Source organism: Corvus hawaiiensis, chromosome 2 (genome assembly GCF_020740725.1).
Source record: "Corvus hawaiiensis isolate bCorHaw1 chromosome 2, bCorHaw1.pri.cur, whole genome shotgun sequence".
In the NCBI taxonomy this organism is placed as follows: domain Eukaryota; kingdom Metazoa; phylum Chordata; class Aves; order Passeriformes; family Corvidae; genus Corvus; species Corvus hawaiiensis.
In genome coordinates, this window is record NC_063214.1 from 1300942 (window position 1) to 1325507 (window position 24566).

Consider the following 24566-nt stretch of genomic DNA (forward strand, 5'->3'; position numbering starts at 1 on the left):
AGAAAGGAATTGTTCTTCTGGAAAATACTGCTAGAGGAGAGTATTTATTTCAAGACACTGTATCTCAGTTGGAGTGTAGATAATTCTTCTCTAAAGAATTTTCTACTCCAAACCCAATTTCTCAAATAACCACTTTATTTTTTTTTCTGTAGTTGAACCCCACAATTCTCTCTGAAATATCCTTTCATCTAGAAAAGATCAGAATAAAACACCAACAAAACTTGTTCCATTTACTATTTGGAACCAAATTTCTACCTTTTAAGGACTAGCTATTTTTATTTTTAAAATTCTTATAGATGAATGTCAGACCTTGGGTTTGCAGACCCTGCATGACCTCTTTCCAAGGCATTTGTGAAGCACAGCTGGGAAGGAACGGGTTTATTGTCAGCTGTCTGAAACTCCATGTGGAGAGGTCAGTTAGGAAGATTTTAGAGGAAAAGAGGAAGATTTTAGAGGAGAAGTTTCCCATTGAAAAGCTGGGAATTGATGTAATGGTTTAAGATGCTTTAAGCTTGGAGTTCTTAACTTGCAGCCCAGGCAGTGCAGGCAGCAAGAGCTTTGAGTGTCTGGTGGCCTCTGTCCTGCCCCAGTTCCCAAGAGGAAAGCTGGGACAGCTCAGGAGCAGAGATGTGAAGGAGAAACAGTGTGGTGTGAGGACATGCTTCCCTTGAGTCCTCAGTTTCAGGGATTTGTAGCCATGTGCTGCCTGGACCCATACAGGTGTCTGAGGAGCCCAGAGCCTGCAGCTCCTTCAGCCGTGCTGATCTCAGTTTCTACACGGTTTGGGTTTCTGTTGCTAAAAAATAAATTGTGGTTGGGGTTTTTTTGGTGCAAAACCCCAGGATTCTGTGCTGCCCTTGCACACGCCCTGGTGTCAGTGTCCTATATTTTACACCAGCTGTTCTCCCTCTGCCTTGCTGGGGAGCTGCATCATGTGGACAAACCCGTGTGTGCTGGTGCAGCTCCGGTTATTTTTGCACCGGTCCCCAGGTGTTCTCCACAGCCATCCCTGTCAGCTCGGATCAGCAGCTGCCTGGAGGAGAGCTGTGCTTAATGAATGTACTCTGGGCAGGTTTTTCCCTACGAGCTGCCTCTTCATAAGCCAGGCTCCATCGACCTTCAATCAGGATTATTTTAGGATCTTGTCCAAGCTCACTTCTGAAGAAGCACTCACCTGTGTGTCTGCCTGGAGAATGAGTTTGAGGGAGCTCCTGTGGAAGCTGTTCTGCACCTCCTGTGTGGAAAGAGCAGGTCTTAGTTCTTCCAGCACTGCCCAGGAGATGGTCAGTTGTGGGAATCAGGTGGAATTGCTGAGGAGGATGCTATATGGAGCTCTCTTCCCCTTCTTCCCTTCCTTTTCTCCTCCTTCCCTTTCTTCTTTTTCTCCTCCTCCTTTCTTTCTTTTTGTTCTTTTCCTTTTCTCCTTTCCCCAGGCAGGAAAATTGTCACCACAGTGTGAGAGAGCAGAAATTTCTATGTGGCAGTGTAGGTAGTCAAGAGAGGAGGGAGCAGGAGGAAGTACTTGCTTGTTTTGCCAGTGGGATAACAGTGCTGGGGAAACATTAGGCAAAATTTAACTGGGCTAAATGGTGGAGGGAAGGGAAGGGGATGGTAATCCCTTGCATTCTAATAGGTCTCCTGAAACTTCTCTAATTCCTCGCTGGAAATGGCTGACTTAGCATTGCTTGTTGTGCTTTCAAGGGCAAAACAGCTTTGGGAAGAGAGCAGGAGCTTGTTCCAAGGGCTCCATTTGGCATGTGATCTAGGGAAGCGATGCCTGGATTCCCTCAGCTGGATGCTGGCGTCGGCTGGTTTAGCTTGCACTGGGATAGCGCTCAGTGCTCAAAGCAGGGAATGCTTCCCTTCAGAAAGGCATCCTCAGGTGGCTGCCAGTTTTATCCCTGCTGCTCTCTGCTGCCTCCCTTCTCCTGCCTCAGGAATATAACTGAGGAATCCAGGAGAGAGTTTCCATATTAGATGATGCATTAGCCTATCATTTACAGTTTATTTAACAAAAGTTACTTTGGAAAACGTTGTTCTGTTTGAGGATTTAATGCAGATTTCTGTCTAAACTGCCCATGAATATGGTTTGTTATGGGAACAAATTCTGTGGTAAAGGTATTTAAATCAGAAATTCATAATTGCGTTTTCAATGTCTGCTCCTTCTTTCCAAAATGGTTCGGTAGCATTTAGTTTCTCACTTAAATTGGGAACTTAAAGTGGCTGTAAATCTGGAAATCAGTTGAAGGGATCTCTTGTGCTTCAGGTGATGGAGGAGCTCTTGGCTCCTTCCTCTTTTGCCCATGTGGAATTTGCACTTCCCAGAACCACTCCTGGCTGAGCAAATCCACCCTCCCAACATAATGTCTGTCCACAGTGGCTTGATTACTTTTGATCTCCATATGTAGCACTTTATATCTTTAAAGCCTTTTACAAGCAGATAATTAGGTATTTAAAAATAAAGTACTGGGATGTAAAAATTGGATCTTATGAATGATTAATTACTGAAGGCCTCTTGGTGGGTTTTTGCGCAGTCCTGCACTGGTTTTTAATGGAGTGCTGGAATGATAGAGCCTGGAAGCAGTGGATGCTTCAAAAAGTGACTTCACCCCCATGGGCTTTAACTGCTGTCATATATAAAGTGAATATTGAGCCACCCTTGCATGACAACAATAAAACTTCAATACTGGGCTCTGAAACTTAATAGGTCAAATTTTTGTGTGAGAAGCAAGTGGGCCAGAATAGAATAGAATAGAATATTTGGAGGTGTCTCTAAAACCATTTAATTTGTCGCATTGTGCTCGCAGCAAAGCTGTAATAACCTGGGACAAAATTGAATTGTTCTGAAATTTCAACTCAAACACCGCAATCCAAAATTGATACTTTGTCCAAAAATTGAGTTGCTAAGACAATGTTTATCTGGAGTGGTGCTGTTGGGATTACTGGAGCAATAATGAGCAGGCTGTTTTGGGAAGAAGGAAATAGTAAATGTCACAGCTCAGAGCTCCAGAGCTCCTTCCTCCACTTGCTGTGCCTTGCTCCTAAGAAGTTTTGGGTAGAGACTGTGATCACATGGACATCTGGACTACTAAATCTTCCTTCTTCCTTCTTAGCTCCATGGTCATCCACACCTGGTCAGAAGATCCCTGGGATGAGCTTTACAATATTTCCAAGTGTTGTGATAGTTTTGTGAAGTGCTGCTTTGTGTTACCAATGTTTATGGCTGAGGGTTCTGAGGCATTTCGTGAGCAGTAAAGATAAAGTCCTTTGGAGAATATTTGAAGCCTCTTTGGAAACTATTTTTAAAAAATTAACTATGTAAGATATGAAGGAAAGCAAAATCCTCAGGCTGTGGTGAAAAAATATCCTCGTGAGTCTGTAAATTTTGGCGTTTTTTTCATTCCTGGCAAGTAATGAGAGACTGCACAGAAGTGTCTGAAATGTAAAGGTGGCCTGTGAGTGCCCTTTAGTTAATTAACCAAGTTTAATATCCATGAAAACGTGAGTGTATCATCCACAATTCCTGTTCTCTGGTTGGTTTTAAACTCATCTGCATGGAAGTGAAAGGCATCCTAATCTGAATTTCCCTCACAGTCACTGTAGAGTAGATCTTAAGTATCCACTCTGATCCCTGTCCTACAAGGGGCCGGGATTTCTGCCCAGATGCTCTGACACAGGATGGGACGCAGCTGGATGCTCATCGTGGCTTGGGTTTTCCATGCTTTTGTGCCACTTGTCCTGTGCCTGTTAGGAGTCAAAACTGTTTGGGCCCTTTCCTTTAGGTGCTTTGTCTCATCCCTTATGGCTTGGGCAAAATTCTTGTGTCTCCGTGTTCTTTTGTTTTCCTTATCTGCGGAATTACTGCAAATCTTGATCTTCTGGTTACCTTATCTTGGGTTTGTTCTTCCTCATTTGAGTGAAACCACATTTACCACACTGTGAGATTCCCTTCCTGCTCCTGCTGTTCCCCGTTGTTCCAGGTGTTCACGTGCATGTTTTATTCACCCCATTGCAGCATTTTGGTTGCAGCTCTTTCCAGCATTCCAAGGCTATTCCTCCAAGTCAAAACTACTTTCCTTGGCTATAGGAAGTTGAAGACAGTTCGTAACTTCCACACCAGTTTAACCTCAGTTAAATTTAAAAAAACCCACCCAGCATTCAGAAATGGGCAGGACTTTACTTCTTCAGACCTCAGTTACCTTCAGCCATATTTAAGCAGAATATTTGCCCCTTCTGTACGAAATGATGGGAGATTGAGCACTGAACATGAGAGGTGACAGCTGTTCCCTCCAACAGAAAACTGGGAGTCTGGCTCCTCACGTGGCATTGTGTCACTTCCCAGGGGCTTGGTGTTATGGTGGGGGAGGAGAACTGGGATTGCCTGGAGGTCTTCTGCTTGAGACACTCGTTTTGGCTCTGTTGCTTTTGGAAACCTTTGAAACTGTGAAAATAGCGCTGGTTATGTTACAGGCTTGGCTTGGAATTCCTCTGCAGAAAACCAGACAAGAGGTTTCATCTCTAGAACATAAGGCTTAGATTTTAAAATGAATTTTTATAGCTGTGCTGAGGAGGTAACATTTCCGTGTTTTTTTATTTTGCTATATTGACAGAGTAATTGAATTATTATATTTAATAGATTTGCTCCTTCGTGTTCAGCAGTGAGGGGTTGCCTCTTGTTTATTCTTTTGTACAATGGGATGGTAAAAAACACCCCAGTTTTTATAGGAAAACTTTTCAGTGTGCACCTTAATAGTTTAAAAAAATTCCAAAGTGGGACTTTGAGACAGAACCAGAGGCTGACCCGGTTTTACTGTTTCATTTCTTTGTGGCTGTGACTGAGCAAACAGAACAAGATTTGTTTGCATTGTGCTCTTTCATTTATTTCCCATTTTGGGAGGAAGAGTCTTGCTAATTACTGACAAAACCCACAAGAGTTAATGAAGCTATTTATCACCGGGTATTTTTGTCCCTGTCACAAGGCTTGGTGCAGATCCCAAAGGAAATCTTTCCTGTGCATTAATAATCATGGATATTGTTCTACTTTTATCAACTCTGCCAGTGCTGATTAGGATTTGCTTAGCAGGAAAGAGTTCTGAGTTTGTCATTAAACTTTTAAATGAGTCTCCACACATTTTTATTGATCTGTGTGATCCTTTCACATCCCAAAGTGCAAAGGGGAGCTTTTTCCAGCTTTATGTGTCCAGGCTGTGCCTTCTACTTTGGGGCCAGTCATGAGCAGTCTTAACTTGTGCTTTAGTTTATATCTGAGAAACAGAGATACCAGGTAAAACTAACTGGCATCTCCCTCAGGAAAAAAGTGTAGTGCTAAATGAAATAGGATTCTAAATTGCCTAAAGACAGCAAACAGCCTGATGTTGCCTTAGAAAAAGATGGATAATAGAAAATACTCTCTTCTGCCTCTTCCTTTTCCCTTTAGCTACTGCTGAGCTTTAAACACAAGTGACAATTCTTTGCTTCTCTTGCTGGTTTTAAAATGCCCAGGGACTGCATAAAATACAGTCATCCATATGGCACTGAATACTTGGATCAGTGGCAGAGCAGGCTTTTATCTGGTTGTCCTTCAATGTGTAGCTGTCAGCTGTAAAACCCTCCTGGGTTTTTACATAGTATGCCTGGGAATGATTGTATAAAAGGAAGGATCCTTTGGGAGAATTGCTGCTCTGCCTTTTAGAGGCAATTTCTTGTCCACTGGAGATGGACCAGTAAATACCAGTGAGCCAGCTCAGCTGTCTGAGTGGGAGGAGAAATCTCCAGGTGAGATGTGACCATGAGGAGCAAGAGACTTTCCCACTTGTCACTGTCTGCTCACATCTTTTGCCGTGGCAGAAATACTGTTCAGGTTCCCTTGAGGAAGGGAAGTTTCACCTGAGCTATTCAGAATAAAAACCACAGCAGGGAGCATGGACAGGATGATCTTTAAAGGTCCTTTCCAACTCAACCCATTCTGTGGTAACTCTTGCCAAATACTTACTTGAAGCAAACTGCAGTAGTGTACAGCAGGAATTAGACCAGGAAAATGTATATTGCAAGACTAGGAATAAAATGAAAATTTTCTCATTTAAAGAAAAAGAGAGCAGGTTTTTAATAACTTTAATTAGCTCTGCATTCCTAGCTACAGAGACTAATGTTCAGCTAGATTGAATCCCAAGTGTGTGTCTCTGTCCAGGGGTATATGTAATCTAAAACAAGGCTGAGAACTTCAAATTTGAAGACATGAACCAGCCTTGAACCGGTAGGTTTTGGAAAGCATCTCTTGGAAAGAGAGAAAAGAAATCTTTGATTTCTGCATTGTACTGAATTTGACTGAAAAGTGAGGGAGTGGAGTTACATGCCTGGCAGCAACACCCTGGGAAAAAACACGTAATAGGTCAGAAAAGTGCATCAGCCTCCATTTCCTTCTGTCTTGGATGAATTATTGTAGAAAACAACACCGTGAACATGCTCTGAGGTACCCAAAGAGAGCAGTGAATGAGAATTAATGAGCTTTTCAGGCTAACACATATTTTCATAGTCATCTTTTTTATAAGGCAGTTACTGAAGTGTTAATCATTTGATTACTGGTTGTTGTAGATAAGGGAGTAATTGGTCCCTTTTTGTAAATGATGGAAGTGCCTGACAGGAAGGGGCAGGCGTGAAAACTCATGTTTCCATGGATTATTGCCCAGAGAGATTGACTTGAAGTAAAACCCCTTTGCTCTGATGACATCTGGGTTGTGACAAAATCCTGTTTTGTATTTCCTTCTCAGTAGCAAGGGCAGGTCTTTAAAACACAATCCCAAATGTGTGTGAAACTTAATTTTTAGCATGGCTTTAAATAAGTATTACAAATTTCTTTTAGAAGCCGTTACAAATGAGCCTTTGGTGCTGGCCAGGGAGAAGGGCTGAATCTTGGCCTCCTTGGTGACAAACAGCTCTGGTGTTGCTTGAGGACATTTCCCTGAGCCCTGAGGAGCTGCACTTCTCTGTTTTCCTGGGGCTGTAACAAATAGAGCTGATATTTTTTGGTGTAACTCAGGAAAATCAAGTTATACCTTGTCTTGGGAAGGAAAAGCATGTGAAATGCAGGATCAGGGCAGCTCTTCCCATCCTTAGAGTTTAAAATGGTGCTCCTGTGCAAAGGGCTTGGCTCCTTCCTTTGTATCCCTGTTCTTGCAGCACGTGGGAACGAGCTGCAGATGATCCCAGCCATTCCCAGAACAGCTTTCAGTGTGTTCATCTGCTGGGTAGGTGTCATTCCTTGTTATTCCCTGTTACATCATGCCAGTTCACTCCACTCCATGCTTCCCTTCCTGCTGCTCTGCACCAGACACTCATAAATATTCATGTGAGCTTCCCACCATCCATTTAGGCTCCTATCCCTGGCTAAGGGTCTGTTCCAGTTTGCTAAATGCAGCTTTTTTTACCAGTGCTGACGGCTGGCTGGGGAGCTAAGGCTGATGTCACACTTTCTGCTTTGGGAAGTTGCTGGGAATTGCTGGGATGTTAAGGCTTTAAAAGGTTTTGCTCAGAAATTCTCCCATCACAAAGAGCTGACTGAAGTTCAAGGCACCTGATTGTCACAGGGTAAAAGGAAAATGGAAATTTCCTCAGCAGCAAAATTCTGGCTGTGCTGTTTCTTGCTTCATTGAATGAGTAAAACTCATCTCTCCACCTTCAGCTCTAATAAAACTGTCTCATCTTGCCTTGAAAAGTCCAGTCCAGACAGAATCTTTGTAAGGATAAAGGAAATTGAATTTACAATGAGCAAATAATCAACTTTTTGTTCAGGATCTCTCAGTACTTTAAAATACTCAGGGCTGTGTACAGAGGGCAAAGGAAAGAGGCCAGTTTGGTTATTCCACTGGTTCATTGATCACATGCTGCATCTCATTAAATTCATCTCCATTTTGTGTGGAGCACTGGGACAGTGCTATTACTGATCATCTGGAAGGGGGTTAAAACCTGTGTTTTAAGGAAATAAATTAATTTTAAGAGGCTCAGCATTCTCTCATGAATCCCAGAATGGTTTGGATTGGAAGCGACCTTAAGGCTCATCCAGTCCCATCCCCTGCCATGGGCAGGGAGACCTTCCACTATCCCAGGTTGCTCCAGGCCCCATCCAGCCTGGCCTTGGACACTTCCAGGGCATCCATATGCTTCAGGGTTACCTTGAGGTAATCCAGAACTTCCAAAAGTTTCTCATGTTGTCCAGTCAGTTTCTCTAGAGTTTTTATTTTTGATTGTTTCTGCTATAAATAGTCTCTGAATAACTGTGGTGATGGCTGTGAGGAGTTACTACTTTCGGCTTTGTCAACTGCTGGCTAACAAATGGAAATGGAAAACAGGGAAAGGCCAAGTCCACCTTTCCCTGTAGTTCACCAAGGCTGAACAGGCTGCTCTGGGAATCCTCCACGTCCAGTCCTTGAATTTCTGTGTGTTTTTTCCCCTGCTCTGTGGGTACAGGCCAGCGATTCTCAAATTCAGAGCTCCAGCCTGCCAGCAATCCCTGAAGCCAAAGTAATTGATCCAGGACTGTATCAAACAGTTTTCGATAGTGCTTTTAATTAAAAGGCAAAATAAAAGCTTTGTTGTGGTGGTGACCTGAAAAGAAATAAAGGATTGGCAGGGATTCATTGGTTTAAGAAGGCCAGCTGCAGTTGTTTGACATTGTTATTGATTGTGTCTGCCTTTCTAGAGTTCCTTTTCGAGGTAGGATACCATAAAACCTCCACGAATACACTGCCAAAAACCCCTTTCAGATGTGGTTGCTCTGCTGCCTGTCCTCCTTTCCCCAACAGTCATGGACAAACTCCTGCCAGTAGCATCCTTGTGGCTGTTTTTCATTGGAGGAGGTTCAGAGCAGGTTGGAGCAGGTTCTGCAGCCTGTGTGTAAGTTCTTGAAAGGGCTTTGGCTTATTTTGGGGCTGAGGTTTGCCATGTGGGTGTTGTTTCATAGCCCTGTGAGAGCTGCTGGATCCCCATTCCTGGAGGGATTTAAAGCCCTCTGGATGCAGCTCTTGGGGCTGTGGGTTAGTGATGTTCTTGGCAGTGATGGAGGAATGGGTGGACTCCATGATCTTGGAGGGCTTTCCCAGCCAAAAATGTTCTGTGATTTTTTTTTTTTTTTTGCATTTTTAGAGGTATCCTTATGGACCAAAACGTGTCCTGAACTGCCAAAGAAATACCTAAATACCAATATTTGGCATCAGCACGTTGTGTGCAGGTCCTCACGGGCCATGGTTCTGTGGGAAGCATTGCAGCTGCAAATGTCCTTTGTCAGAGGAGCAGCTGCTAAAATAGAAGGAATAAAACTGCGGGAATTGTGTTGAAGGGACGCTGTGTTCAGAGGGTGCTCCCTGTGCTCCGCTCCCTCCGAAGCCGGCGGATTCGCTGTCACTGCTTTAATTTCCGTTGCCTGATCTCCGTGTTTGATCTCTGCCGTGAGCTCTAGGCCATTGTTTGTTCTGCTTGGAATGAGTATCAAACCCAGAATCAGCTAAAATCAAGGTGAGTTGTTCTCTGGGAGGAATGAAATGGAATGTATTTAAGGTAGAAAATGATGGAGCATCTCTTGAATTATAAAAATGGTATATAATCAAACCTAAATTGTTCCATGTTTTTGTGGGTCTTGTTTCCCTGTAACTCTCTGGATATTCTATGTTAACTTCCTAAACAGAATCTTAAATTCCTTCTTTTAAAGAAGCACATCTGTATAATAGGATGACAGAATAATTTATAACCTAGATCTTTAACTAGGCTGGGAATAAATTATCTTAAAAGGGGCTGTTTAAACCCTTTTGTTTATTCTACTTAGAGTGGTCCATGCATGGATTTCAAGAAGGTTCATATCTTGCAGGCTTTTTACTGATTTTATTTTTTCTTGATTTTTTTTTTTTTTTTATTTATTCAGGACTTAAAACTGCAAGGAGTTGGCTCAGGTGGTCCTTTGGTCTGATCTTATATCCCATCAGGAAAGAAATGGCAGAATGAAATAGGTTTGACAGCAAAGCAGGAGTGCAATCAATAGGGAAAAAAATCAGGGTAAAAACATCCTTTAATTAGAGTGAGGAGATGAGACCTCCTCAACTGTGGCTTTTGCCTCTGCTCCCTGGGACTAGACTGGATTCCATCCCCCGAGTTCCTCACTGTGGCTGGGATAAACTTCACCTGACTGAGAGTTCCTTGGATGAATGCAGTCTGCTGGCTCTGTCAGTGCCTTCGGATAATGAATGAGTTCTGTTTCTTGCTTGGAGGGAGCCAGGTGAAATTTCCATAGTTTGACAGCAAAGAGCAGTGGAGGATGGGGGATGTTTTTATTATTTTTTAAAGAAGCTGCTTTAATCACTTTAATGCAGCATTTCTGTTTCCAGTGCTGGGAATGACATACCTAAAAATACTCTTACTGGTTCATGCAGATCATTTTAAGTCAACTCTGTGCATCTTCCTTTTGGGGCTTCTTTTTAAACACAAATCTAAAAATGGTTTTGAGGCATTCATAATTCAGTATATTGTTCTTAGCAATGCTTTTCCTCTGGGTGCCTTGGGTTGGTTTTTTTCCCAGCAAAATAATTCCAGTGAAGATTTTGAGGTGAGCTTATCTATGAAAGAAAGTTGTAGTGTCACTGGGGTTTATCCTTCAGTCAAATCTGAAAGGAGTCATGCGAAGGGCAAGTGAAATTTTGGGATTACACTGCAATTTATCTGCTATTGTGAGGAGAAGGCTTTCCTCATCTTCCTCCCTTTACCTCTGGCTTTCAGCAGGTTGGATCTTCTAGCCAAGGCTGCTTCTGAGAGCTGGGAGAGGCCAAGTGCAGTTTTCCAGTTGAATAGGCAGGACATGTTGATTACTTCTAAGGTTATTTCGCTTTGCAAATATTTCTCGGTTTGTTTTTTTTCCTGGTTGCTGATGCTTTGAAGGTTCTAAACGACCACTAGGTGAAGTCAACAATTTAAATGTGACTTTTCCAGAAGAATCCATGGACAAGATGTGAATCTCTAGTATGATCTGCCTAAGAGAATGAGAGGGGGATGTCAGACCTGCTCCTCGTGCATCGCACAGTCCAAGTGCCACAGTCCCAATTACTTTTCCTTGGAGGTCACTCCTGGCTGGTGCCTGAGCCCTTTGCAGACTCTGGCAACAAATGACCTTCTAATCCCATGCTGGCAGGGAGGTGATTTGTGTTCTCTCATGGGTCTGTGCCCTCCTCCTCAGTGCCTCGGTAGAGTGCCCGGCACAGAGCGCTGCAGCCGGGGCTGTTCCGCACGCGCCGGCACCGAGAGCTGCGGGAGCTGTGGGAGCTGTGGGAGCCCACCGTGAATCAGTGTCAGTACTGGGGGCTGCTGCTGGACACACAGATCTCCCCAGGAGCAGGAAAAAGGCAGCCTGCAAGAATCAGATGGAACGACCTTGGAATCTCTCCAGCGGCTGCTGTCGGATCAAAGTGGCTGGAAGCACGAGGTCAGCGTATTGATTCCATCTTGCAGCTGACTTCTCTCTGTGAAATCCCTGCCAGGCAGTGGCTCAAGGCTCCCAGACAAAGGGTATTGATCAGGGTGACTCTGTGAGCTGAAGGCTTGGAATTTAGCCCCTCCTGGTTGATGGCAGTTCCACTTATAGGAACTTCACGACTTCCCATCTTTTAACTCAATCATGTTTGGACACGTGGCTGTTTGCTGCCACAATTCAGTTGCTGATTCAGGAGGGTGTTGGTATTTGGGAGGGTGTTGGTGTTCGTGGGTGTCTGCTGGTTTCTGTGCTGAACCAGTGATCAAACCTTGCCTTTTAGGAGTTTCCTAATTTTATATATCAGAACAGCCGACTTCTTGTCCCAGAACATACGAAAACATTGCAGCCTTCCAGAATTCACGTGGATGGGGTGAGCAGCCAGTTCATGATGGGAGCCACCAGCTCCAGATTCTTCCAGAGCTGACCCAGCCAAAGAAAACCATCTGAACAAGTCAGATCCGAGCTTAAAAATTCCTGTTGGAGCTGGACCCCTTCAGAAGTGTACATTGATAATTAGATGATAGAAGGTGCTCTGGGGGCTGGAGCCCCTCTGCTCTGGAGCTGGGATGGGAGAGCTGGGGGTGTTCAGGTGGAGAAGAGAAGGCTCCAGGGAGACCTCAGAGCCCCTTCCAGAGCCTAAAGGGGCTCCAAGAGAGCTGGAGAGGGACTGGGGACAAGGGCTGGAGGGACAGGGAATGGCTTCCCACTGCCGGAGGGCAGGGCTAGATGGGATATTAGGAATTCTTGGCTATGAGGGTGGGAAGGCCCTGGCACAGGGTGCCCAGAGCAGCTGTGGCTGCCCCTGGATCCCTGGCAGTGTCCAAGGCCAGGTTGGATGGGGCTTGGAGCAAGCTGGGAATAGTGGAAGTTGTCCCTGCCCATGGCAGGGGGTTGGAATGAGCTGGTCTTCAAGGTCCCTTCCAACCCAAAACCTAGGATTTTATAATCACAGCACTTAAGCAGTGGTGTCTGAGGCACAGCTGTGTGATTAGGAGCTGTTTGATGTGCCGATTTTGTTGGACGGAAAGTTGGAAGGAGCCAAGAACTCATCTGGTGAAGCCGTTGTTCAGCCTCTTAATGACAGAAAAATGTCCAGAATTGATGTTCAGGTGCAGTGTCGAAACAAACGGTTTCTTTGGTTAATCACTTACTTACTTGGCTTCCCTCCTCTTCAAAACACTCTCGGATGCCTTAGATGTAAATTCCTGGAGTGGAATGACATCTGACAACTCTGCGTGCCAAGGAAGGGAGGAGAGTCCACTGCCCAGCTGAATAAGTTATTTTAGAGTTTAATTGCCTCAATTTCCCAATTCCATGCCCTTCTGCTCGGATTGTGGTTGGACTTCGCTTTTAGCTGTTAGGTCTTGATCTACAGAGGGAAAAGTGGCTGCAGACAACTTTTCCTGAGCAGTAAGTCACTTCTGCCCCTCACCTTTCAGCTGGTTGCTGTGAGCTATGCAAGCTGCCTGGTTTTTTTGCCAAAAAGTTCCTTCTCAGCTCCTGAATTGTTTGAGATTTTCCCTGGCTTCCTGTAGCACAGCTGTCAGTGTGTCCAGCAGAACCCTCCTCCCTGCTCCAGTCAAAGCAAACCCCATTCCCAGCACTTCCTCCCCCACCTCTGTCCCTCCAAGGATGTGATACTGACCTTTTTCTTGGAATTGTTCCAGTAGCATACCAGGGATATTTTGGCCTAAAGGATATTGCATTGCTGACTAATGCTGCCCTGGACGTACTCGTGTGTGGAAATTTTTCCAAGAGATTAAATTAACTCACTAGATTAAAAAAAAAAAACCCAAACCAACATCTTAATGAAACAAAGCTGAAGTCTTGAGTGTCTTATCTGTTCCTTGGGCTATAACCCCTGGATTACTTATCCAGTTGTTTCCCATTTGCATTTTAAGCAGCCGGTTGTTCTTGTCTCTGTGTACTACCTTGTTCTGCTTCTCCCTGCTGAGCTTCATTTGCCTCCTGAGGTCATTTTGGCATTTTCCAAGATGAATTCAAATTCTGATTCTGTCCTCTCCCTTGCTTGCAATCACTCCCAAATTAATGCCTTTTGGGAATTCGAGAAACATATGGCCAGCAAGGCGAAACAGAAATCAGAGATACAGTGGGAACTGTGGGCTTTCTTTCCTGCCAGGATTTCTAAAAGGAATCCATTTGGGTTTTTTAAAAGGAGGAATGGCAATGCCTCAGTATTCATGGAATTAAAACTGTGAGCAGTTGGTGTTAATACCAACTTGATCTGGTGCCTGTCAACATAAACCTGGGTCTGTTCAGAGAAGAAATGTCTTGGAACTAAGTCCATTAGGATGCTCTCTCCAAATGTTGGTTGAAGCAGATATTTAAATATAAACAAGCCAAGCATTACCTTATTTTCCCCCTCTTTTTGTGAAATGAGTGAAGGTAGGGTAGGGAGGGAGGTTCCAGGAATAAACGGAATATTTTCATATTTTGTAGTCTGTGGTCAGACCCCGTCCAAGACATGTCACTCAGAAGGGAAGAATTTGCTGGAACACTTCATTGTCCTTCAGGGGTCGTGAGTTACCAAAGCAGATGATTTCCTGGGTGAGATTGGACCTGTGAAGAATTAAATGTGCCTATTTGCATCAGTGGCCACGTGAGGAAAACCAGCTTGTTTGTGACGCTGCAAATCAGTTCCTGGGATTCAGCCTGTGCTGCAGCGGGAAGGGATTGGGTTTGCTTGTCTGTGTCTCCTGAGGATTGTCACTGGGTCTGGAATGAATCCCTCCTCCCTTCACAGCAGCCTGTGGCTGTTTGTCCTGCACCAGCTCGAGCTGTTCAGCACATTCTTGGGACAAATCTGAGTAAGGGATTCGGGAATCATTCCCGTCTGGGGTGCGCCGCTTCCGAAAACCTACTCAGAGAAGGGAATATTTGCTCTACCTTCGTGAAGGCAGCATTTTAGCTTCATGGGAAACCTGACTCTGCCTCCAGAGCAGAATATGCTAGAAATTCATGTGGGAATGCAGATTTTGACTTGGGAAGATCTCATCTCTCCAAGGCTGTCTGCTGGGTTCCTGTTTGTTTAGCCCTTTTTCAGAGTTCACTGAAGATGAAAATGCTGCTTAATTGGGATACTGGAGATTTTGGTGACACTCTTACGTTAAGATTTAAAACAAACAAACAAAACCCCCCAAAACTCACCCCAGAAATCATAGAATGGTTTGGGTTGGAAGGGACCTTAATCTTGCCTTAAATCCCTGTGTTCACTGGGTGGTCACCCGGGCAAAGAACTAAAATCCTTGGAGTATTGCCTGGAGAACACAAGCTCTGCCTTGTGCACTCTTCCTGCCGTTTATCTGCACCAGCAGTGTTTGGGATCCGACACAAGTCACACAGTTCCTCTCTTCTGCCAGTGGGAGATGGCAAATTCCAGCTGCAGGGAGGTTGGAAAGAACACTGGGAGGAGATGTAGCCTTGAGTAACTTCAGTTGCTTCCCAGATAACTGGCCTACAGTTAAGAGGATTTATACACATCAAAATGAGGCAGCTGGAGATATTCCAGTTCCTGTGTATCTTGCTGATCCCTTCCAGGTGAAGATGGAGGAGAAGGAAAAACCCTATGAAGTATGAGTTAGGCTTTGGCCCAGCTCAGCTCTGTTGTTTGGTCTTAGAGGAGAAGAAGATAAGTGTTGTGGGGATGGTGGGGTTTTAAAGTGAATAATTCCCGTATTTTATGAATGAGAAGAGCTTTTTGTTGTTAATAATTAGTTGTAGGGGCTGTTAAATTCATTCAGTTCAACTAAAATTACTGAATGACTTGGTAGAAAATGGAGCAACGAAATTCATTTTCATCCCAAATCACAAATATATAAGAGTAAAACTGATGCTTGGGAATGATACCGAAAAAATAAGTGACCTTGCAATTGTAAAGTCAAATAACTGCTCTTGTCCTTGAGGGAAGTTTAAGTGCACACTATGGATCTGTTGGACACAGTAAACCCTTTTAAAATGACTTGCTTAAAATTTGCTCTGAAATTGGTCCTTGAATCCATGGTTTTTTCTCTTCTTTTAGTGGGGAAGACTTCCTTGATCACCAGGTTCATGTATGACAGCTTTGACAACACCTACCAGGTAAATTAATCAGTATTTTTGTCTTGTGTAAGACTCCTCTGCTGCTGTGTCTTCCATTGCAGGAAAAGTCATTCCATAAGAGTTGGGGCACTGACCATGGAATTCCCAATTGTAAGATCTTAATCACCTGCTAGAGTGGCACTTCTGGGTTGGATTCTGCTCCAGAAGTTTATCTGCTGCTTGCAGCAGGATGAGCTGTGGTTCTAAAGGAATACCCGAGGCACAGCCAGGGAATAGCAGTTGTTAAGTCTGCTAAGGGTTTTTTATCCACCATTTTCTACCAGACCATCAACAGATCTAATCCCTGTGTGTGGATAACATAGCAGGTACCCAGCTCTTTTAAACAACAAGTTTACACAAGCTAGAAAATCATATAAAATGTAAAAAAAAAAGGAAAATGTAGGAAGTTTAGAAAACAATTTTACAGATTAGCACTGTGCAATCCAGGAGAACAGTTGCCCACTGTTGCCCACTGCCAGAATTTAGCATGAGCTCAAAATGTGGCAAGATATAAAAGTACTTCAGTTTCCTAAAGTGTATCTCCTCCAAGCAGAACTTGTTTCATGACTTGGTTACAGTTGGTGATGTTCTGGATACACGAAACTGAGAAAAATCTGTTCCCTGGTGCCTGGGAAGGTTTTCTTAGGGGGGTGGGAGGAGGAGGTAATAGAAAAAAGGAAAAAAAAGGAAAACGTGATTCTCCCGTTCCTCAGTGTCTGCCTAAGGATCTCATTGAACTGAGTGATTTCCCTCCTGCCTCCTTCAGTAATTCCTCCTTGCTGCTGCTAGGAAAAACGAGATGGGAAGTTCTCCCTGAGCTGTGGGAAGAGGCACGCTTCCATAGTGTGGGAGGGCTGGAGCACACGTCACTGCTCCCGAGGCAGCAGACATCCTTGCTGATTCCTCCCACTGTAATTACATGGACATTGAAGGCAGTTCTTTTATTTAAACTGGGTTTTTTTTTTCCCCCCCAGTGTTTTTTCTTTTAGGACTGCTCCTTTTCCTTACGGAGTTTGTGTCCTAGTTCTTCCTTGAGGAGGTTTGACCCTATGTGCTCTAGGATAATACGGGTGTCGCCAGGAGAGGTGGTCTGTTGTAATACATTAAATGATTGCAAAATCAGTGAGTGGCACTTAGAACAGTGAGAAATCCTAAGGGCTTCCAAGATAACTTGGATTTAGGCATCAGTGCTGCCTGCCCAGTTTGGGCGTTAATGGACTTGGGTCAGAGCCATTCAACCAAACCCCTCGGTTTTCCTGGAGTCGTGACTGAGGTGGGACCATACCTCCTATTGTGCTGGAGCTGGAAGAAGGAATCAGTCACAAAAGCTCCAGGAATTTGGCCAAAATCACATTGCCAAAATAGACATTTTTGGATGCCCAGGATTCTCTAGAGACCCCTCAGAGCCCAGTATTTAATGCCAGTGCACATCACACCCTGATCATGGGTAACTGGAGCCGGAGGGGAGTTCAGGGACAATCTGCTTGTTCTGGACGTTTCTGGCAGATTCTGAATGCGTAGTTTTCTGAAACCTATCATTTGAACATGGGTTTTTATGTTCAGCTGTTAAAAATAGAAAGCTGCCATTTAATAAAATCCGTGCTGTGCATTGGATTCCTTTTGCTTGATGCTGGATGAGAGGAGTTCAGCTGTGTCCCTCTGTCTTATCAACAAGAACTTGCTGTACTGTGTCAGAAACCCAAACACCTGAAATAAAACCATGCAATTGGATCTGTTTATTTTACCAGGAGTGATTCCCCTCCATGGACATGCTGGGAATGATTTCCCTTGTGCTGTGGCACCATATGTAACATATCATAGAAGATCTATTTTTTAGTAAAAGTCTGGGGTGTAGGGAATGCTGGAATCCACTCCTTGATACTGCTGCTTTCCTGTGTCGTGGTAGGACAGGCTGGGAGAGGAGAAGGCTCCAGGGAGAGCTCAGAGCCCCTTCCAGGGCCTAAAGGGGCTCCAGGAGAGCTGGAGAGGGACTTGGGACAAGGGCCTGGAGTGCCAGGACAAGGGGAATGGCTTCCCACTGCCATTAGGATGTTCTCCAGGAAACTCCCACTGGTGTCTGGACATTTGGGTGCAGTTATGCTGCTGCTTTAGGACAAACCAAGCTGTAGTGGTTGTTAGGGATCATGTAGGTGTGTGCCTTAATCTGCCTGGGAAAGTGAAGATCCATGGAGATATTTGGCAATTGGGAAGAAGACAATGTGCCCACATATCCTGGTTGAGCTGAGGGACACCAATTTGTCACATGCATAAAAATCCCTGCTGCTACCCAAATAAATGTGTGGATTAAACTGTCAATATGCATGAACTGAAGCCGAGCTTTAGAGCCTTTTGTGCTTTAAGGAATTGTTCTAGTTGTGATATATTAAACAAATTGCTTATTGAATCGAGTTGTATCTTAAGAATAAGAAACCCAAGCTGTTTCTCTTTCAGCTGCTGCTGCTCCCCTGAAAATCACTGCAGGTGTTCTGACATTTCATTTAAGAGCTGTTGGTTTTCTCATCTCTTTACAGGCAACAATTGGCATTGACTTCTTATCAAAAACCATGTACTTGGAGGATCGAACAGTGAGTAAGATTTTGTTGCTCTTCTCTCTGAACAGTAGGAATGAGGACCAGCATCTGGTTTTGTGCAGCCCACACTTCTGAGATCACTTGGAAGCACAGGCTGAGCCTTCATCTCCCAGCTGCTTCCAGACTGACAAGTGCTGTGGAGACACAGCAGTGGGGAATGGGAAGTGGGGAATGGGGAATCATCACTTGGTTCATGTGTGCAGGGCTCTCGGGTGCAGTTTGGGAGTGGCACAAGGTGCTTTGGTGTCATCCTCTCTGAAGAAAGAGATGATACAGATAATTTGAGGGGTGAATGGTGGTGGGAATCTGGAGAAAGGGGAACCATGCTTAACCCCTTCAGTTTTTGATGCCACAAAACAGAAAGGTAAAATACAGATTGCCAGATGTGGCCAGTTAATAGCTGGCTCCATCTTCTTCCTCTTTTGAAAAGAAGGTGGCCTCTGATGAGTTCACAAATGAGATTCGTTTCTTAGCTTGGTGCGGTCTTAGCTCCTCAAGTGAAATCACTCCTCTGTGCAAGCAAAGCTGTGGTTTAAAATGAGCTCAGATTCTTAATTAAGAAATTCAGCCTCAGTTGAGCTATTTGCAGAAACAAAACTGCAGTGCTGCAGAAGCTTATGGTACTGGATAAACCCCCAATAAATGGTACTGGATAAACCCCCAATAAATGGGATTGCATGGAAAGTGCTTGAGGGATGAGATATGCTTTCCATGGACAAGCTGGCTCTTACACACCTTGCCATACATGTTGCTTTTAGTGTGTCTTGCCTTTTCTTCCAGAACCTTGCTGGTAAGAGCCATTCAGCCTCTCTGTGCATGTTACTTTGCAGTTTAGAGTTATAAAGAGCATTTTATCCTTGAAAAACTGACATGAGTAGCTTTCCCAGCTTTTCCACCAGCAACCATCCTCCATGCTGCTGGAGGTTGCCTGTGTGAGTCCTGAGGACGGAGAGCAGAGCATGAAACTCTGGTGTAGGGAGAATTGCAGGTGAACATTTCACAGAATCGCAGGATCACTGAGGCTGGAAAAGCCCTCCAAGATCAAGTCCAGCCATTCCCCAGCACTGCCAAGGCCACCACTGCCCCACGTCCCCAAGTGCCACATCCACATGCTTCTGAGCACCTCCAGGGATGGTGATTCCATCACTTCAGCCGTAGCTTTCTTGTTGGTCCTCTCAGTTTGGAAGCTGAGCCATTCCACCCCTCCCCTTTTGGAAGGGAAGCATTTTTTGGGAAGCTGAGCTAGCTGCACCCCCCAGTTTGGCTGCTACTGTCCCTCGGGAGAGATTGCTGTAAGCAGACGGTATCCTGCTGCTCCCAGTCCCCAGGCATCTCCTGCATGAGTTTATCCTTTTCATTTAGCTTTTTTGGAAAAAGTAAAGCATTTATTTACTCTTTTATTTTTAGTGGCAGTTTGGCTTTTTTAATTTTCTCCCACCCACAGATCAGGTTGCAGCTGTGGGATACTGCGGGTCAGGAACGTTTCCGTAGCCTCATTCCCAGTTACATCCGTGACTCTGCTGCTGCTGTAGTAGTTTACGATATCACAAGTAGGTATTTTGCACTGGGTTTGACCTTTTTTCTTATTTTTCTTGCTTGTTTGACTGATTTTGTTAGGTACGGTTGCAATTATGGGACACAGCAGGTCAAGAGCGGTTCAGGAGCTTGATTCCTAGCTACATTCGTGACTCCACTGTTGCAGTTGTTGTTTATGATATCACAAGTGAGTGGGGGGAATTCTGCATTTCTAATACTCTGCCCTTTTCATCCTCTAGCTTAGCTTTGCATGTCCTCTCACGTCATCTGCTTGGGCTTCATCCTGGCATGACAAAAGCGTGGTTTCTTTGCTTGTTTTAAACAAGCCCCGTGGTTGCTGCTGTTGTGATCTATAAACTGTCTCAGAAACATCATTTTAACCCTTCCCTATCCCATTTTCTTCAGTCCTCGAGTCCTGCCTGCTCTCGTTGCACTCTTCCATCTGCCTTTTGGTTACAACATCACCTGTGACTTTTGGTCTTCATGTTCATGGGTATCTGAATTCTCAAATTGGAGGCTGTTGTAGCTTGCTTCACTTCATTCACCCTCCCCCACTGAACAAAATCTGGGCACGGGCTGGCGGGGAGAACGCATTAACATCACATTTTCCTTGGAATCAGCCACTCTCATGTGCTGCAAGATGTAAAACTCACCACTAAGCCCTTACCCTTTAACAATTGCTCTTTCATTTCTTACTAAGGTATGTACATTTTTGTCAACTAAAATATTGGTGCTTCTTCAACCCTGCTCCTTCTGTCCCTCCCCTCAGTCCAGACACCCCTTAACTTACCAGTTCCTGCACTGACAAAGAGCAGAAATTTTGTTTTAGGGGAGCTAGGCCTTCAGACAATTTCAGTTCTAAACCAGAATTGACTGAGAACGATGGCCTAATTCTACGCAAATGCCTAAGTTCTTGTCCTTTGATTTATAAATACGAGGAGATTACAGCGGGAATAGGGGCTTTACCTAGAAAAGCTCTAATTGTTAAAAATGGCACTTTACTTTGAGCTAAAATTACAGGTTAGCTGTGAACTCTGAATTTTTTCCTGACCCAGCAAATTCAATATTGCCAAGCAGTAAAGAGAATTAAGATGCTGGCAAGTGATCAAGTCGTGGCTGTCTATATTACTTTGCAGTAGAAGCCATTAAAAAAAAATCAATACTTTTCAAGAACTGCTGCAGTGCCCCCCCCCCCCCCCCCCCCCCCCTTTTTAAGTACTGAAACTACTTGGGCTGCTCATATGCTCTTTGTGTCACTAACTGGCAAATGCTGAGCTCTATGGCAGCTTTCCTCCAACTCCTTTTTCCCTGTGGGATGCGACTTGTCAAGCACCATACAGTCTGAATTCTTACCTTGCAGCTTTTAAGAAGGTAGCAATTAATTAAGTGCCTGTGAAGAGGTTAAATTTCTGCTTCTGGTTTTATGCAAAGATTTAGAAATTGTTTTGAAGGCAAGCGTTCAGTGCCACAGGAGTTGCTGCTGTGTTGTGTAACCCTGGGATTCCCTAGAGAAAATAAAAATTACTCATTCAAGTGTACAAAATGCAAGGCTGGGATTGAGGATTTTGAGAAGCAGTGGAATCGTAGGAACCTCTGTAGGTACACAAGCCATGAGCAGTGTGGAGTGCAAAAACTAATCCCCACTCCCTATGGAAAATACTTCATGTTGAACTAAAAAATAAGGAACTGAAACACAGTGATAAGCCTTTTCATTTTAGGTGCTGTCAAATTATAAATGGACTCAGTTCCCTCCCTGGCTTTGAATCCACCTGTAATGAAGCCCTTGCCCACCTGAAATTAATGCCAGACTTTCCGTGTCCTTTAGTGGGGGAGATTTAGGGTTCCACTTGCTGATTCTTCATCACCCTCTTCCGCCGACTCCACAGAATATGAAGCTTCTCTTTCCAAGTCCAGATGTATTTCCTGGTGAGCTGTGAGGGACACCTGCAGTGATAACCCTCTCCACTGTTCTCTGATAGATGTAAACTCCTTCCAGCAAACCACAAAGTGGATCGATGATGTCAGAACGGAACGGGGCAGCGATGTCATCATCATGCTGGTGGGAAATAAAACAGATCTAGCAGATAAGAGGTATGGAGGAATAATCCAGCTTTCAAATGCTTTTCTTACTCTGCTGCTGTTTGCTTCTATTTTAAGGAGTATATTTAAATGTATTTTTTTTCTGGAGATGGCTGTGACTAGAGAAATCTCAATTTTAAACCCGCTTTCTTTTGGCTAAGCCAAATTTCCATCACAGTGCTGTGAATGAGTGGAAAAACCATCACCAACTTGTCCAGATATCAGGAGAGAAGGGGCTGTTGACTACAGCCCACATCAGTGAATGAATAAACTGGTTACAAATATTTGTTCTTAATAATGTTCTGCTTAATGGATGGAACGCATATCCAGGGAAAAACGGGACAAAATTCCTCCCGTATGAGATGGTTACACTTGGACCTTTTTTAAAACAGTATGGTTTTGATGATTATTTTTGGACTGTGATTGCTAATTGTAAAATATAAAATAAAAATAAAATAAAAGCACAGCCTCCTGGACAGGGATTTGGGGGTGAACACTTGGCTGTTCCACTGGAATGCTGAGTTCTGCTTTGGGAGCCAGGTGTGCCATGGAAGTGGGTCTGGTACCTGAAGTGGTGATATCTCTCTGCAGCTCTGCATTCCAATCAGGAAAAAAACCCATTAAGTGCTTTCAGAACTGTAATAAATCTTAATTATTAAGGTGTTTGTCCAGATTTGGGTTTTTTTCCCTAACTCTGTGTTTTCTTCCCCAGACAAGTGTCCATCGAGGAAGGAGAAAGGAAAGCCAAAGAGTTGAATGTAATGTTCATTGAAACTAGTGCAAAAGCAGGATACAATGTAAAACAGGTGAGTGGCACTTCCCTGGATATTGGGAGGCCTTGGCAAAGGGAGCCAGTGGGAATTGTAGTCCACACACAGCAAGCAACCCCTCAGAGTTGTTGGCTGAGGTTCTGAAGGATCCCTCACCTTGCATCAAATGACTTGGGGCTTCCTTCCCCTTAAATAATAGAGGAGTAATGGAAGAAGCTTTGTGAGTACAAAATCACACCTTCCTGGATTTTTGGTGATCCAGATTCGGTGTTTGGACTGAGAGTGAGACAAAAAGTTGGGAAAACACAGGTCTGAGGAGTGTTTGTTATTCAGTGAATGAACAAACCAGTGAAGGAGGAGCGTGATGGCTTAAAACGCTTCCAGTGCACAGGGGGACACTGGAACTGCTGTTCCCACTCTGTTGGAAGGCACTGCAAGTGACAGCAAATGTTCCTGGATAGCCAGAGCTATTTATTTCTAGTAGATGATGAGTTGCTTTTGAATTGGGGAAAGCAGTGAAAGGTCTTTTGAGCTGATGGGACTGCAGAAAAATGAGCGTTTATGTCCTGAGATGAGCTGTGGCTCTTTAAATTTGGACCTGGAAAAGACATAGATTCTTGTGTGTCTCCACAGAGCAAACACAAACATGTGAAATGCTGTGTTCAGCTCCCTGTCCCCTGGGAATAGAAGGATGTGGAGCTGCTGGAGAGAGTCCAGAGGAGGCCCTGGAGCTGCCCCAGGGCTGGAGCCCCTCTGCTCTGGAGCCAGGCTGGCAGAGCTGGGGGTGCTCACCTGGAGAGGAGAAGGCTCCAGAGAGAGCTCAGAGCCCCTGGCAGGGCCTAGAGGGGCTCCAGGAGAGCTGCAGAGGGACTGGGGACAAGGCATGGAGGGACAGGACACAGGGAATGGCTTCCCACTGCCAGAGGGCAGGGCTAGATGGGATACTGGGGAGGAATTGTTCCCTGTGAGGGTGGGGAGGCCCTGGCACAGGGTGCCCAGAGAAGCTGTGGCTGCCCCTGGATCCCTGGAAGTTTTCAAGGTCAGGTTGGATGGGGCTTGGAGCAACCTGGGACAGTGGAAGGTGTCCCTGCCCATAGCAGGGGTGACACTGGATGGGCTTTAAGGTCCCTTCCAACCCAAACCATCAGGGATTCTCTGTGTATGGATGACATTCCATGTATATTTTATATATGTAGTTACACAAATGGTTTCTATGCAGAAATGGTACCAGGAGTAATAAAACAGGATTATAAACTACTTTATGTTCTAGACAGGACTAAAGGGTCTGTTATTAAAATGTCCCTTGACTTTGTCTCTAAGTAGCAAAATGATTCCCTATATAATGGGATAATTATAGCAGTGTTAACTCAGAGCTCTTTCACTGCATTACCCACCATGGACGTATTGGCTTCCAGGGTCCCCCAATTATCCTGCCACAACAGAGGCTGCCTTGTAATTAAGGTTTGGATTCTGTGCTGCAGTCCTTAATGAGTGCTTAGACCTGGGGGTGTGCACTGAGAGCAGTTGCTTCACTGAGAGGAGTGATGATGATGGTGATGATGAAGCAGCAGCTCTACACTCCTTCTTTCCTTGAGGGAGTTTCTGTGCCCTGCCACATTTCCAGAGGTTCTATAGCCAAGCCTGTGAGGGAGTTGTGGCTTTCAGGGCCGGGTGGAACCCTGAGGATTTCATGGTGTGCAAAGACACGAGTGGATATTCAAAAAGAATTAAAAGTGGATTTTTCTTCTAAGTTTTGATCCAGATGTTGCAGGCGTGGGCTGGGATGTTCAAGGGTTTCAAAGCTCTTCTATACTCTAGAATATTTGTAACTCTCAGTTTTTTATTAGTTTAATAAATAGTTGTTTAAGCAATTATCAAAGGATAAGACCTTTAATGCCACCACTTAGATGGTTTCCTGTTTCCTTGCTGCTTCTCTATTGAATTGTGTGAATTTATTTTAGTAACTTAGCAATAAATTCTCTCCCA

At 44.4% G+C, this 24566-nt stretch overlaps 1 protein-coding gene across 2 annotated transcripts in view; it reads left to right on the forward strand.

Annotated features, from left to right (window-relative positions):
* The window catches only part of RAB6A (RAB6A, member RAS oncogene family), a 42793-nt gene that overhangs the window by 9416 nt on the left and 8811 nt on the right, over window positions 1–24566 (forward strand). The window contains exons 2-6 of one of the 2 annotated variants that reach the window (XM_048295823.1): window positions 15546–15604; window positions 18136–18189; window positions 19640–19745; window positions 21711–21822; window positions 22523–22616. In XM_048295823.1, the coding sequence (XP_048151780.1) occupies window positions 15546–15604; window positions 18136–18189; window positions 19640–19745; window positions 21711–21822; window positions 22523–22616 (425 nt within the window). Of the gene's footprint in view, window positions 1–15545; window positions 15605–18135; window positions 18190–19639; window positions 19746–19812; window positions 19919–21710; window positions 21823–22522; window positions 22617–24566 lie in introns of both variants that reach the window. The other variant, XM_048295822.1, reaches the window with a different exon arrangement.